Here is a 16,169-nt window from a genome sequence, read left to right as displayed (position 1 = left end):
AAACCACGTGTCTGACAGAAAACTAGTATTTAGAATATAAAAAAGAACTTCTCAAAACTCAACAATAAAAACAATCCATTTAGAAAACAGACAAAAGGCATGAACAGACACTTCATTGAAATGGACATACAGATGGAAAACAAGTACCTGAGAAGATGCTCAACATCTTTAGCCATGAGGGAAAAGCAAATACCACAGTGAGATCACTACACATCTATCAGAATGACTAAAATTAAAAACTAGCGACAACACCTAATGCTGGTGAAAATGGAGAGAATTGGATTGTGTGAACATTGCTGGTGCTAATGTAAAATGGTGCAGCCACTCTGGAAAATGCTATGGATAGTTTCTTATAAAACTAAATATGCAACATATCCAGTAATTATACTCCTGGGTATTTATGCCAAAGAAATGAATACTTATGTTCACACAAAAACCTCTTGGCAGCTTTATTTATAACAGTCAAAAACTGTAAACAACCCAGATGATGTTCTATGAGTGAACAATTAAGCAAACTATGGTACATTCATAACACAGCCTACCACTCAGCCATAAAAAGGAAGGAACTAGTCATATATGCAACAGTCTGCATGGACCTTAAGGGAATTAATCTGAGTGGAAAAAAAAGCTAGTCTCAAATGTTATACTTTGTATGATTCCACTTATATGACATTTTTAAAATGACAAGATTATAGAGATAGAGAACATATTAGCGATTAGTGGGGGTTAGAGCCTGGTGGTGGGGGTTGGAGGGAGGTGGGTGTAGCTTTCAAGGGCAAGATGAGGGATCCTGGTGGTGACAATACTGTTTGGTATCTTGACGGTGTAGGTAGATACACCAACATACACATGGGATAACTGCATAGAACTAAACACATGCAAGGACTTCCCTGGAGGCTCAGTGGTAAAGTATCTGCCTGTCAATGCAGGAGACACAGGTTCGATCCCTGGGTCGGGAACATCCTCTGGAAAAGGAAACGGCAACCTACTCCAGTATTCTTGCCTGGGAAATCCCTTGGACAGAGAAGCTTGGCAGGCTACAGTCCATGGGGTTGCAAAGAGTCAGATATGCCTTAGCGACTAAACAACAACAACAAACACATGCACACACATACAGAGGAGTACAGGTAAAACTGGAGCAACTTGAAAAAGATTAGTGAATAATGATAATCTCACTTTCTTGTTTGTGATATTGTACTATAGTTCTGCAAAAAGTTACAATGGGAAAAACTAGGTCAAGAGTACATGGTATCTCTTTTTTATTGCTTACAATTGCATGTGAATCTACAATTATTTCAAAATAAAAATTTTAATTAAAAAAGAAGCCAAGGCATAGTACTCTTGTAGTTTTCCCAGGGTTCTACAAATCTGAGGTAAGGTTAGAAATACAACCACATTTCCCAATTCTCAGGTTCTGGCTGAGTTCACTTTAAAATAAGAAAAGTTGGAAACGTTTGAAAGCATTAGCAGAAGTTTCAAATTCATGACACATCTAGATTCCTAAACAGTAGCCTTATCAAGAGTCCAGTCTGTTTTTGTTCATTACATATTTCCATTTGTTAGCACACAGTGCCTGGCCTGTTGCTCACACTCAATAAATGTTTACTGGACATATAAATGAGTGAACAAATGAATATCCGACTGACTGTCTCACTCCCCCCCCCATAATTCTCTTCCAGTCCACCCAGAAGACACAGAAATTGCATGCCACAAACCTTTTTTGTTGTTTTGCGGAACCTTCTCCTTCTGACATTCTTAAGTGGTGGAGTAACTGAAATAAATTCAACGTGGTGAAATGTATATATGATTGATGCTAGTCACATAGCTATCTGAATTGGACAGAGAAAGCACACGCTATAAGCTACAGGCTCATGACATGACTTGTTCTTTTAAGAGTGTCTAGATGCCTCCTGAACCAAATACCTAAGTGTGACAACAGATCCCTGGCTCACAAGTAATCATAACTCAGCAGATAAATGTAGATAGCCAGAATGAGCAAGGGACTGTTGTTGACTTACTGCCATGCTTCCAGGTATATTTTTTCTGTCTCTGCTTTTCAGTTTTCCTGGTTGCTTTAAGATCAGTAGAGGTTACTGGTTCTTCAGAAGAAGAGTGAAGAGCAGCACCAGCAGTGCACACAAGCATCTACATTTAACAAAGACAAAGAAGTTGACCATGGCTACAAATCTTCAGTTAGTAATGGATCATGACCATTCTTACCACCAGAAATCCTGGGGCACAGGAGGAGAATGTTACTTGGAATTTCCAGAAAACCAAATATTACAAAGACTCATATTCATTCCCTCTCTATCTCAGCAGCACTACATATGGACGCTGAGGGGTTTTTGTTTTGTTTTGCTTTTTGCTCGAGTGCTTACCACTGCAGAAGGAATATGGCTGAAAAAAAAAAAGATATATCTTAGCATTTTGCTTTAGAAAGAAAACCAAAAAATCAACAGTAGAGATGATGAACAAGAACCAGTGTAAACCTCCAGAGTTAGCAGGAAGTTCAGACGAAGATCTCAGATGTTCATACTTTTCAAATAATGGTAAATGGCAAACAGGAGGCTCTAAAAGCTATTTGTAAAATTAAGTAGTGAAAAGTGATGGATCAAACACCAAACTAGCACATTACATTGTATTCCTGTGCAATTGAGTTGGAAATTAGAAATGACAAACAGGTGAAAGGAGAATTGAAAGAAAGAAAGAAAAGGAGGGAGAAAGGAAATCCTAAAAGGATATGAGGGTGAATAGATTAAGAAAGCTTGTCCATACCTGGGAAACATCTGCCGTTTTATAAAAAGTTTTTCTATCCAGAGATTTTAGGCTTCCGATAACACAAGGCAAATCAACCAGCTTAGCAGCTAGTGAGACATTGTTTACCTCAACAACTGCACGACGTGTGTCAGCTGAAGAAAAGTAGAAAAAATTAAGGTTCACATCTTCCCAATGTACTCTTAAAACTGATGGTTTGAATAATGAAGACTTATGTGGGACAGACGAGTCTTTCATTGAAACATTATTTCTCATAATGCTAGAATTGGGTACACAATTAGCAACTTCCCAGAGCAAAGAAAGTGGAGTATATGGAGCTCTTTTTTTTTTCCAGTTTATGTCACTCAATCAAAAGTAGATTAAGTTTCTTGGTAATGGTTGTGAAGTAAAAGTGAATGAAGCAGTAAATCTTTCATTCTCATCTTGAAAGGCCAACTTCATTCGTTCAAATCCATTCATTTGAACACTGTTAGGAGCACTCGATCATGTCACTGAATGTGGGTGTTTTCAAAGGGAAGGGTTGATTCTAGGATAGTACTAATAAGTCTCAAGTTATAATCTCTAGTTAAAGTCACAAAGGTAAAATTCTGTACAATAGCCAGAGAGAGAGAGAGAAACAATCAGTCATACACTACCTGAGTGCTGGGATTATGGGCCATTTTAAATTTTATTCTTCACATACCTCTCTGTATTTAAAAATCTAATAAATACTATAGAGATAAAGATACGTCACTTTTGTGAACAAAAAATAGTAAATTCACTTGTTATTCCCCTAGGCAGTCAGAAAAACTTGCATCTAGGAGACAATCACCAGTACGTAAATCCCACAGTTGACCTCCAAGTTCTTTCTTATACACACCATGATAATTACCTCAAGTCTTACGCAAGTTCTATTTTCTTTCCTCTTAAAAAAGAAGAGATGGGAGTGACTGAAGCGTCTCTGAGTTCATCAAGGCAGAGACCACATTGTATTCTTTGCCACATCTTGGGCATCTAATACTATGCTTGACACACAGCAATCCATTAATGACTTACTGTTCAATGTATGGTGAATGGATATTAACTACTTACAAAATAAGTCAATTTTTAGTTTATTCTTCATGGAGGAACTTCCAGAATGCACCATCTTTCTGACAGTGGAAGCATGCTCCTAAAAAGGAGGTAAATTGAGAAATCAGAAGGATCAACTGTCAACTTAGCAGCTAATAGAAAGGTATGTCAGAGACAGTCCTTCTTTAAATAAAACCTTAAACTTCTCACACATTAGGAAGAGTGCCATGTGATACTGTGCACTGTGAAGTCAGGTTAGGAAGAGGTTGACTCTAATCTCACTATTGTCTCTTAGTAGCTACAGATAACACCTTCTCCTAGCTATACATTCCTGGTTTTCACTGTTATCCTTCAGTTGTAGTTGCTAAGGGAAGGCTTAGCTGCAGTTTACTGGGTATATTTGTTGTTGTTGTTCAGTCGCTCAGTCATGTCTGACTAATTATAGGGTATATTAATTAACCCTAAGTGGGGAAATACCTTTCTGAAGCCCATCCATACTATACCTTTCTTAGACTAAATAATACTTGAACACAGGTATCAACTGGGGAAAGAAACCCTAACACAATGTTGAGGTGAGCTTCGACAGCCTCGCATGGTGATGAATCTGAGGAGACAGTGCTGAACACTCGACTTCCCCTTTTGAGGTGACAGAAAAGAACTCTATTTTAGAAGAATCCTGTCTTGGCTGTCCAGTGAGCAAAGCTCTTAGCATCGGTGATAAGTGACTAAGTCCATCATCGTCCTACCCGTTTGCCAGGAAATCAACCAGGAAGATAAGTGGCATGTGCAGGATGAAAGAAATACTGCTTCAAAGAGTACATGCTGGGATAGAACTGCCAATAGAACACAACTCCTGGGAAACAAATGTTCTTGGTTTTATAGCCTATCTTAAATAAAGAGAAATATTTAAGAATCCAAGCAGAGCTAATACTTAGGCACTAACGATATTTGTTCTGAGATACAAGGGTTTCTTACCATAGGCAGACGCAGTATAAACTGGTTTTCAAGCTCGTGAGGAGGTTCATCCTGGCTTCTACTCATCTCTTCTTTTTTGAGTTCACAAACCAGAAATAAAACCAACAGAAAGTTACTAAAAACTCCTCTTGCTCCCTCTACCGACCACTTCTGGTAGTACTGGTTAAATTATACAATATCTTGCTAATAACCCTCACTGGAATGATGTGTATACAGCTTCGAAACACCTTATTTGATATATCTTGATTATTTCTAAAAGCCACCTTGCGAGCATGTGAACTAAGTTGCTTCAGTCGTGTCCAAAGATTTGCGACCCTATGGGCCATAGTCTGCCAGGCTCTTCTGTCCATGAGATTCTCCAGGCCAGAATACTGGAGTGAGTTTCTATGCCCTCCTCCAGGGGATCTTCCCCACCCAGGGATCGAACCTGTGTGTCTTATGTCTCCTGCATTGGCAGGTGGGTTCTTTAACCACTAGCACCACCTGGGAAGCTACACACACACACACACACACACACACACACAAACACACACACACACACACTATGACATATGGGCCACACACACACATGCATGCACACACACACTATGACATACGGGCTTCCCTCGTGGCTCAAGTGGTAAAGTATCCACCTGGCAATGCAGCAACCACAGGAGATGTAGGTTCAATTCCTGGGTCAGGAAGATCCCCTGGAGGAGGAAATGGCAAGCCACTCCAGAATTCTTGCCTAGAAAATCCCATGGACAGAGAAGCCATGGACAGAGGAGCCTGGCATGGGGTCACAAACAGTCAGACACGACTGAGCACACACTTATGCACGCACACACGTGCACACACCCATGGGCTTCCCTGGTGGTTCAGCTGGTAAAGAATCTGTCTGCAATGCAGGAGACCTGGGTTCGATCCCTGGGTTGGGAAGATCCCCTGGAGAAGGGAATGGCTACTCACTCCAGTATTCTGGCCTGGAGAATTCCATGGACTGTATAGTCCATGGGGGTCACAAAGAGTCGGACACAACTGAGCAACTTTCACTTCACTTCATACACACACATAAAATACACCTTCTGTAAAGTGAATAATCTCCAAGTTAATCTTCATTTTTTTCATCTTATTTTAACTTCTATTTGAGACACATCTGTAATGGCTTGCATTTTGGGTTTCAGGGTTCACACTACTTCTGAGGAATATTTTCTCAAAAATGGAAATAAAGCCATGTACATATATGAAATCTGACAAAGTTTTCTTATGTTCTAAGGACACTATGCTATACACCAACTTATAAAATCTTATACTTTTAAGTTAGACAAAAAGCTCTGGATAATGTACAGTTCCTAATACTCTGTAAACCATTAATTGAGTTCTGAGTTTTTGATTCAAATCTCACTTAAAAGCAATGGAAACTTTTTTTAAAAAGCACACACAAGTGAACATAACAAAAAAGAAGCAGACTCACAGATACACAGAACAAATTAGTGGTTACCAGTGGAGAAATTTAGAGGGGAAATTTAGAGGTAGCAGATTAAGAGGTACAAACTGTTAGGTATAAAATAAACTACAAGAATATACTGTACAACATGGGGAATGTATACAATATTTTATAATAATAAACAGAACATAGCCTTTAAAACTGTCAATCACTATATTGTACACTTGTAACATATAGTACTGCATATCAACTATACTTCAATAAAAGAAGAAATTGGAAAGGGGGGGCAAAGAATATTTAACATTATCAGTTAACATAGAGAAAAAGAAAAAAAAAACATATACAAGTGAGTCTGAGACCCTTTTATACGTAAATCATTCGCCAGTCAGTCCTTTAGGTTGACTTCAGAAACTACCAGAAGAGCACAGGAGCACAAGAGAAATCAAGAACTGAAATGAGACATCCAGGATGAGACAGCAAGGGAGGGAGACAGAAAGAAAAAGGGGAAAAGGGACTGATGATTTGTGATAGTCATTTCTTTCTTTTTCCTGCTTCATACAGTTATACAAACAGATGCACACATAAATACAAAAACTAAATGTAAATGTAAGGGGGAAAGTTAATTAAACAAAAAATCTTGGAACTGGATACACTGCCTAATATAAAAGCAACAAACATTTATGATAGGGAGCAGAAGTACAGATTAACAGAAGCAGCAGAAGTACAGAAGAACTAGCTGCTAAGCAAGATTTTATCAGATCAGTAGTAACTTTTAGATTTCCCAGCAGAGCTAAGACTAGGGCATTTTGTTTGTTTCAGTGCCTTTCTGGCAACTCCTCTCTTATGAAAGAAAGAATGTAAGAAATTGGAATCATTTCAAAGAAGGCAAACACCTTTAATTGAAATGAGTTTTAATGATTTTTTTTTTTAAGATCTGCTACCTGCAAATTTGGCTTAGACAATAAAGAATCCACCTGCAATGCAGAAGACCCAGGTTCGATTCCTGGGTCGGGAAGATCTCCTGGAGAAGGGGATGGCTTCCTCACTCCAGTAGTCTTGCCTGAAGAATTCCATGGACAGAGGAATCTGGCGGGCTACAGCCCATCTGGTCGCAAAGAGTGGGACATGACTGAGTGACTAACATACTTTCACTTTATACAATGAACTGGTTGTATCATCTTCAAGAAAAGGCATCCACTTTTTTGCAGCAAGCACTCTTTGATACCGAATTAAATTAACAGGACTGCTCTCCACCATTCTCTCTCTCTCACGCACGCGTGTGCGCATGCGCACACACACACAGACACAGACAGACACACACACACACAGACACACACACAGACACACACACACAGACACACACACACACACACACACACAGACACACACAGACACAGACACACACACACACACACAGCTCCATCTCATTTCACCAGAATTACAATTGGAATTAGAATTATAGCTAGATGGAGAGTGCCTGATCGCGCGCTCCCAGCAGCACAACTCGGCACAAGCCTAAGCTGGTACTTTCTCAAGTTCATTGCCGTTGGCTGCAGTCTGGAGGCAATGACCATTCCATCCTTATCCAAGGGAGGGCACTAAGCTCCCAAGGGCAGAGCGCAGCTCCGAGTCTTTGATCCCATTTCCCTAGAAAATCTCTCTCGGGTCCAAGGGGCCCTAAGCCTTAGCGTCACCCCAGGCCACCTTGGAAGGGTAGCACAGCGCGAAGTCCTTTGGTGCCCATCATGGCCCTTCGACCTCCGGACTCACCCGCTCCTCCGCTGATTGGCGCCGGGACCGCCTCTCTGCCCAGACGGTTTCCAGAGGGCTAGCTGGCTCCCAGGTTGCGTTCCGCGTTGGCGGGATGCAGGCGACCGGCTGACTTTGTAGCCACAGGTAGGAGCCTCGCACGCCACCCCTCCCCACCTCACCACGCCTCCTCCACCGCCAGCCCAGCGGACTGGAGGGTGGCCTCGAGGCGGCGGCCAGCTCGCCGCGTGCCTGGGAGGGGCGGCACGAAGGGTTCTGATCGGCGCGGGGACACAGCCGCTCCAGGGCCTCACGGAACAAGGCTGCAGAACAAACACCCTTGACCCAGGAACGACCCTTGGAAAGGCCGCGGGAGTTTTGTCAGTACACAGTGATATCTGTACAAGGGCTGGCACATCGGTTGCACTGCAAAATCCATTGGGTTGGACGGATTTGTTCCTCAGAAAGGTGACCTCGCCTGGTGACAAATACACCGACGCGCAAACCCATTAAATAACTAGAATCCGAGTCCCAACTACTCTAACGGAATTAGCTTATCCCTTCTCAACGAGGTCACTATTTTACGTCTTTTGCATAAGAGATAGAAGGTAGTCCGTTTATTTTTCTTAAACGGTCATTGCAGTTCAAACAACTTCTAATAGTTCGTTTCTCTCAAAGATACTTAGAGGAAAAAACATCTTACCTTTCTCTTGGGGTAAGTTTTCCATAGAGGCTTGGGCAGCAGACTGGGTGCCAATGGCGGCAACGGCGTCATCACCGTGAGCGTCAGCAGCAGGAGTTTGGATGCCTTGGTCACTAGCAGTTTGGGCTCCATGATCGCCAGAAGTTCCAGCTCCGTGGTCAGTAGGAATTTGGGAATCTTGGAGGCTCATTATTCCTGATGTTGGATTAAATTCTGAGAAACTGGGGGACGTGCCTCAGGGAGCTCTCTGGTCTATATCGTTGAGATTGTAAAATGGCTTCCTGTTGCGTCATGAGACCTAAAAGACGCCAGGGGTTCCTAAAATGATGTCAGAGATATCCCCCTTAAAGACACAGGGGTAATATTAGAAATATTATGGGGTGCCCGTTAGAAGATGATGTCTCTGTTGCCTTCACTCATCTAAACTTCATGGTAAGAAATAAATATATTTAGAAAACTATTTGTTGTATCCTCATTTCTTCTGGATATGCAATTTTTTGCTTCAGTGAAGCTAAATTGCCAAAACTTCAGATCTAGACAGAACCGTTTTTGTCCCTTCGAGAATTCAGCCACTGAAGTTTAGCATTATTTGGTGGGGGTACATTGAGGATTGCAATACAAAATGGACTGATGAAACTAGTTTTTTATTTACTGTAGAAAATTATTGATGGCATTTATTATATCAAAAAGAATTATTTAATAATAATTCAAAGGAAAATTATTTTCCATAACTGAGGTAGTTAAGTAATTGTGTGTTTAGAATCCTATGGACAGTGTGAATTATGTAATTAACTTTCCTTTCTATGGCTGCTAGGAAGCTCAGACCCAATTTCCATCCACCTCTTAACAACTGTGAACCTTACTGGCATATGTTGATAGGTCCCTTGTCTTAAATAAATAATCACATTCTTTCCTAATCCCTAATTATTTTTATCTGGTGTGGTGTCACTCCTTTTAATGGCTGAGTAGTATTCCATTGTACCACATCTTCTTTATCCATTCCTCTGTGGGTGGACATTTAGGTTGCTTCCAAGTCTTGGCTATTGTAAACAGTGTTGCAATGAACACTGCAGTGCATGTATCCTTTTGGATCATGTTTTTCTCCAGATATATGCCCAGGAGTGGGACTGCAAGGTCATATGGTAGCTCTATTTTTAGTTTTTTGTGGTACCTCCATACTGTTCTCCATAGTGGCTATACCAATTTACATTCCCACCAACAGTGTAGGAGGATTCCCTTCTCTCCACACCCTCTCCAGCATTTATTGTTTGTGGATTTCTTGACAATAGCCATTCTGACTAGTGTGAGGTGATATCTCATTGCAGCTTTGATTTGCATTTTTCTAATAACTAGCCATGTTGAACAGGTGCCTGTTGGTCATCTGTATGTTGTCTTTGGAGAAATGTCTATTCAGGTCTTCTGCCCATTTTTTTAGTGGGTCATTTGTTTTGATGCTGTTGAGCATCATAAGCTGTTTGTAAGTTTTGGAGACTAATCCCTTATTGGTTACATCATTTGCAAATATTTTCTCCCAATCTGTGGGTTTTCTTTTCGTTTTCTTTATTGTTTCCTTTGCTGTGCAAAAGCTTTTGAATTTAAGTAGATCTCCTTTGTTTATTTTTGCTTTTATTTCCATTATTCTGGAAGATGGATTGAGAAAGGTGTTGCTGTGATTTATGTAAGAGAGTATTCTGCCTATGTTTTCTTCTAGAAGTCTTATAGTGTCCAGTCTCACATTTAGGTCTTTACTTCATTTTGAGCTTATTTTTGTGTATGGAGTTAAAGAATGATCTAATTTCATTTTTTTTTTTTACATGTGGCTGTCCAGTTTACCCAGCACCATTTGTTGAAGAGATTGTCTTTCCAACATTGTGTGGTCTTGCCTCATTTGTCATAGATTAATTGACCATAGGTGCATGAGCTTATTTCTGGGTTTTCTATCCTGTACCATTGATCTATATTTCTATTTTTGCACCAGTACCATACTGTTTTGATGACTGTAGCTTTGCAGTATAGTCTGAAGTCAGGGAGGCTGATTCCTCCAGCTCTGTGTTTCTTTTCCAAGATTGCTTTGGCTATTTGGAGTTTTTGTGTCTCAAGACAAGTTTTGAGATTTTTTTTTTTGTTCTAGTTCTGTGAAAAATGCCATTTGAGATGGATTGCATTGAATCTGTAGATTGCCTTGGGTAGTATAGTCATTTTGACAATATTGATCTTCCAATCCACAAACATGGTGTATCTTTCCATATGTTTTTGCCTTTTTCAATTTCTTTCATCAGCATCTTACAGTTTTGGAGTATAGGTCTTTTGTCTCCTTAGGTAGGTTTATTCCTAGGTATTTTATTCTTTTTGATGTGATGGTAAATGGAATTGCTTCTTGACTTTCTTTCTGATCTTTCATTGTTATGTATAGAAATGCAACAGATTTCTGTGTAGTAATTTTGTAACCTGAAACTTTACCAAATTCACTGATGAGTTCTAGTAGTTTTCTCATAGCCTTTTTAGGATTTTCTACGTATAGTATCATATCATCAGCAAACAGTGATAGTTTAACTACTTCTTTTTCAATTTGGATTCCCTTTACTTCTTTTTCTTCTCTAATTGCTGTAGCTAAGGACTTCCAAAACTATGTTGAATAAAAGTGATGAGAGTGGACATCCTTGTCTTGTTCCTGATCTCAGGGGGAATGCTTTCAGCTTTTCACCATTGAGTGTAATGCTAGTTGTAGGTTTGTCATATATGGCCTTTATTATGTTGAGATATGTACACTCTGTAGAGTTGGTTGGTTTTTATCTTTTGCTGTTGGTGAGTTGTAGGCATTCTTTATATATTCTATAAATTAATCACTTATCATATATATGCTTTGAAATTATTCTCCATTCTGTGGATTGCTATTTCATAATCACAATAGAACCCTTCGACACACAATTTTAAAAAATTTTTATGGCATCTAATTTATTTTTTCTTTTGTTCCCCGTATCTTTGGTGTTATATCCAAGAAATTGTTGCTGAAACCAATATCATGAAGATTTCCCCTATGTTTTCTTCTACAAGTTTTATAGTTTTGTGTCTTATATTTAGGTCTTTGATTCATTTTGAACTAACTTTTCTATGTGGTGTAAAGTAAGGGTCCAACTTCATCCTTTTGTACGTGGACATCTTATCCAGTTTTCACAAAACCATTTGTTGAAGAGATTGTCCTTTCCCCTATTGAATGGTCTTGGCACTCATGTGGAAAATTAACAATTAATATACAACAAAGGAGGCAAGAATATACACTGGAGAAAAGATAGTCTCTTCAATAAGTGCTACTGGGGAAACTGGACAGCTGCATGTAAATTAATGAAATTAGAACATTCTTTAATACCATACACAAAAATAACTCAAAATGGATTAAAACCTAATTGTAACACTGGATACTATAAAACTCCTAGAGGAAAACATAGGCAGAACACTCTTTGACATAAGTCACAACTTTATTTGGATCCATCTCCCAGAAAATGAAAACAAAAATAAACAAATGAGACCTAATTAAACACATACACTTTTGCACAGCAAAGGAAACCATAAACAAAAAAGACAACCTACAAAATAGGAGAAAATATTTGCAAATAATGTGACTGACAAAGGATTAATTTCCAAAATATGAAAACAACTTCCAAGCTCAATATAAAAAATGAGCAGAAGACCTAAATAGACATTTCTTCAAAAACCATCTCCCAGATGGTCAACAGGCACATGAAAACATGCTCAAAATCACTAATTATTAGAGAACTGAAAATCACAAATACACTGAGCATGGTACTCATACTGGCCAGAATGGCCATCATCAAAAAGTCTACAAATAATAAATGTTGTTATCATCTGCTAGTTCCATTTGTACTCCCCAAGGACAGAGTTATAATCAGCAGAATGCTTAAAAAACATTCTGAATGTGATTCGTTTTCCTTTAGGGAAACCTCAGTTTTCTGAATTTTTCAAATGAGAATTAAATCTATTAAATATTGTCCTGGTTTTTCACTAGCAATAAATGTCAGATTTTCTGTTATTGTCAAAAAACAAATAAACAAAAGGAAGCGAAAAACAAAAAAAAATAAATGCTGGAGAGGGTGTGGAGAAATGAGAACTCTCCTGCACTGTTGGTGGGAATAAAAAGTGGTGTGGCCACTATGGAGAACAGCATGAACATTCTTTTAAAAGCTGAAAGTAGAGTTATCATATGGGGCTTCCCAGGTGGCTCAGAGGTAAAGAATCTGCCCACAATGCAGGAGATGCGGGTTTGATCCCTGGGTTGGGAAGATCCCCTGAAGGAGGGCATGGCAACCCACTCCAGTATTCTTTCTTGGAGAATCCCATGGACAGAGGAGCCTGGCGGGCTACAGTCAATAGGGTCAGAAAGAACTGGACATGACTGAAGCAACTGAGCACACATGCATGCACAGAGAGTTACCACATGATCCAGCAATCCCAGTCCTGGGAGTATATTTGGAAAAGATGAAAATTCTAAATTTGAAAAGATACATGCACCCCAATGTTCATAGCAGCACTATTATTACAGCAATAAAGACATAAATAACAAGCAACAAAAATGTCAATATATATGTAATGGAATATTACTTGGTCATGAAAACGAATGAAATAGTGCCATTTGCAGCAACATGGATGGACCTGGGGTTATCCCACTAGTGAAGTCAGAGAAAGACAAATATCATGGTATCACTTAGATGTGGACTCTAAAAAATGATCGAAATGTATTTACAAAACAGAAATAGATTACAGACATAGAAAACAAACTTATGGTTACCAAAAGAGAAAGGGAGGGGAAGAATAAATTAGGCACCTGGGATTAACAAATATACCCTACCATACATAAAATAAACAATAAGAACCTACTATATAGAACAGGGAACTATATTCAATATCTTATAATAACCTATAATGGAAAAGAATCTGAAAAAGAATATATATGTATATATTGTACACTGTTCTGAGTAGCATGGTGAAATTTCAGAATATATATGCTTATACATGTAGCATAATACCCTCCAGGTCCATCCATGTTGTCACAAATGGCAGGATTTCAACCTTTTTGTGACTGAGTAGTATTCCATTGTATATATATTCAACATCTTCCTTATCCATTCATACATTGATGGACACTTAGGTTGGCTACTGTAAATAATGTTGCAGTGAACACGGGGGTGCATGTACCTTTTCAAATTAGTGTTTCTGTCCCATTCAGAAAATACCCAGAAGTGGAATAGCTGGGTCACTTGGTAGTTCTGTTGGTTTTTTTTTTTTTTCTGTCTCTTTGTTGAGGTTCTTACAGTGTTTGTCCATTCTTTCCCTGAGTTTGGTGAGCATCTTCATGTCCATTACTTTGAACTCTTTATGAAGTAGACTGCTTATCTCCATTTCGTTTAGTGCTTTTTCTGAGGTTTTGTCATGTTCTTTTCTTTTCTTTTTTTTCCCTTTATTTTTATTAGTTGGAGGCTAAGTGCTCGGAGCTGGTGCACTGTCATGTTCTTTTTATTGGAACAATCTCTGTTTCCTCTTTTGCCCAACTCTGCATTTGTTTCTATGTATTGGTAAATTGGTTACCTCTCACAATCTTGAGAGAATGGCCTTACATAGATGTCTGTGGGGCCCTGAAGTGCAGTCCCACCTGGTCACCAGAGCCAGGCACTCAAGGGATATCCCCAATGTGGGTTGCTTGCACCCTCCTATTGTGCCAGGGCTATGGTTACACATGAGCCCTTCAAGAGTGGGTTTCTGTTCTCTGTAGTTTTGCAGTTTTCCTGGATTATTACCCATTTGTTTTCAAAGCCAGGGCTTGGAGGGTCTTTTCTCTCCTGTGCAGGATTAGAGTGCCTGGTGTGGAGCTCAGATCCCTTACTCCTCAGGAAAAATAAAGTATTTCTTCTATTTTGCTATTTGTTTTCTATATGTCTTATAGCTTTTTTGTCCCTCTTTTCCCTTTGTGTTTGGTTGATTTTGTGTGATGACGCATTTAGGTTCCCTTCTCATTTCCTTTTGTGTACATTCTATAGATAGTTTCTTAGTGGTTACCATGGGGAAGACATTTAACATCCTAAAGTTATAATAATCTAATTTAAATTGATATCAATTTAACTTAAATGGCATGCAAAAACTCTACTTCTATATAGCCCTGTCCCCCATCTTTGTTATTAATGTCACAAATTAAACCTTTATACATTATGTGTTCATAACATAGATTTATAATTATTTTAGGTATTTTTTAATATTGTAGGGAAAAATAGGAGTTACAAATGAAAAATGCAATAATACTGACCTATACATTTACCTCTGTAGCTATCTTTGTGTTGTTCATTATTTCTTCATATGGCTTTGAGTTATGCTCTAGTGTTTTTTCATTTCAGCCTGAAGGATGAGTTTTAGCATTTCTTGTAGGACAGGTTTACTAGTAATAAACTCTCTCAGTTTTTGCTTATCTGGAAATATCTTAATTTCTACCTTTTTTTGAATGATAGTTTGACCACATACAGGATTCTTGCTTGACGGTGTTTTTCTTTCAGCACTGTGAATATGTGACCTCATTGTCTTCCAGCCTTCATGGCTTCTGAAGAGAAACAGGCTCTTAATCTTATTGAAGCTTTCATGCACATTATGAGTCACTTCTTTCTGTGATATTTCAAAATTCTCTCTTTGGCTTTGTATTTTGAACATTTGACTATAATGTGTATCAGTGTGGATCTCTTGAATTTACCATGCTTGGAAGTTGTTAGCTTCTTGGTGTATATATAGATTCCCATATAGATTCATGTCTTTCATCAAATTTTGGAGGTTATCAGTCATTTATTATTTCTTTAAATGTTTTTTATTCCCTTTTCTCTTCCTTCCATCCAGGAATCCCATTTTCTTAGGCTCTATTAATTTTTCTTCATTCTTTTTCTACTTTTCAGAGTGGATAATATGGATTAATATATCTTCAATTTCATTGATTCTTCTTGCTCAAATCTTGCTAAAAACTCTCTTCCTTAGTGAAATTTTTTATTTCAGTTATTGTACTTTTCAACTTCAGAATTTCTTTTTGATTCCTTTTTATATCTCTTTATTGATATTCTCTGCTTTATGTGACATTGTTCTACTATTTCCTTTAATTCTATGTTCTTGGTTTCCTTAAGTTCTTTGGGCATATTTAACACAGTTGATTTAAAGTCTTAAACTCTTTGTCTAGTCTTAGTCTCAGCTCCTTTAGGGACAGTTTCGATTAATTTCCTTTTTTTCCTGTGAATATGCCATTCTTTCTTCTTTCTTTGCCTGTCTTGTACTTTTTGTTGAAAATTGGATATTTTAAATGTTATAACATGGCAACTATTGAAATATGATTGTTCCCCTTCCTCAGGGTGTATGTTTGCTCCCTATTGTGGCTTGTGTTTGTTTAATAACATTTCTAAACTATTTTGTAAAATCTCTACATTAGTTCCCCCATATGCTCAGTTTCATTTT

At 38.5% G+C, this 16,169-nt stretch overlaps 1 protein-coding gene across 12 annotated transcripts in view; it reads right to left on the bottom strand.

Moving 5' to 3' along the window:
- The window catches only part of TAF7L (TATA-box binding protein associated factor 7 like), a 32,273-nt gene that overhangs the window by 9,798 nt on the left and 6,306 nt on the right, over window positions 1-16,169 (bottom strand). For 2 of the 12 annotated variants that reach the window (XM_043458813.1, XM_043458819.1), the window contains exons 2-7: window positions 8,679-8,996; window positions 4,801-4,871; window positions 3,847-3,925; window positions 2,776-2,909; window positions 2,019-2,145; window positions 1,716-1,771 (exon numbers count right to left, since the gene is read on the bottom strand). In XM_043458813.1, the coding sequence (XP_043314748.1) occupies window positions 1,716-1,771; window positions 2,019-2,145; window positions 2,776-2,909; window positions 3,847-3,925; window positions 4,801-4,871; window positions 8,679-8,868 (657 nt within the window). In that variant the 5' untranslated portion in view covers window positions 8,869-8,996. Of the gene's footprint in view, window positions 1-1,715; window positions 1,772-2,018; window positions 2,146-2,775; window positions 2,910-3,846; window positions 3,926-4,800; window positions 4,872-7,200; window positions 7,222-7,996; window positions 8,299-8,678; window positions 9,022-13,128; window positions 13,182-16,169 lie in introns of those variants that run through there. The other 10 variants (XM_043458815.1, XM_043458820.1, XM_043458821.1 and 7 more) reach the window with 10 other exon arrangements.

Source organism: Cervus canadensis, chromosome X (genome assembly GCF_019320065.1).
Source record: "Cervus canadensis isolate Bull #8, Minnesota chromosome X, ASM1932006v1, whole genome shotgun sequence".
Lineage (NCBI taxonomy): Eukaryota > Metazoa > Chordata > Mammalia > Artiodactyla > Cervidae > Cervus > Cervus canadensis.
Note: the sequence above shows the minus strand (reverse complement) of the source record. Positions and strands in the feature narration are given on the sequence as shown.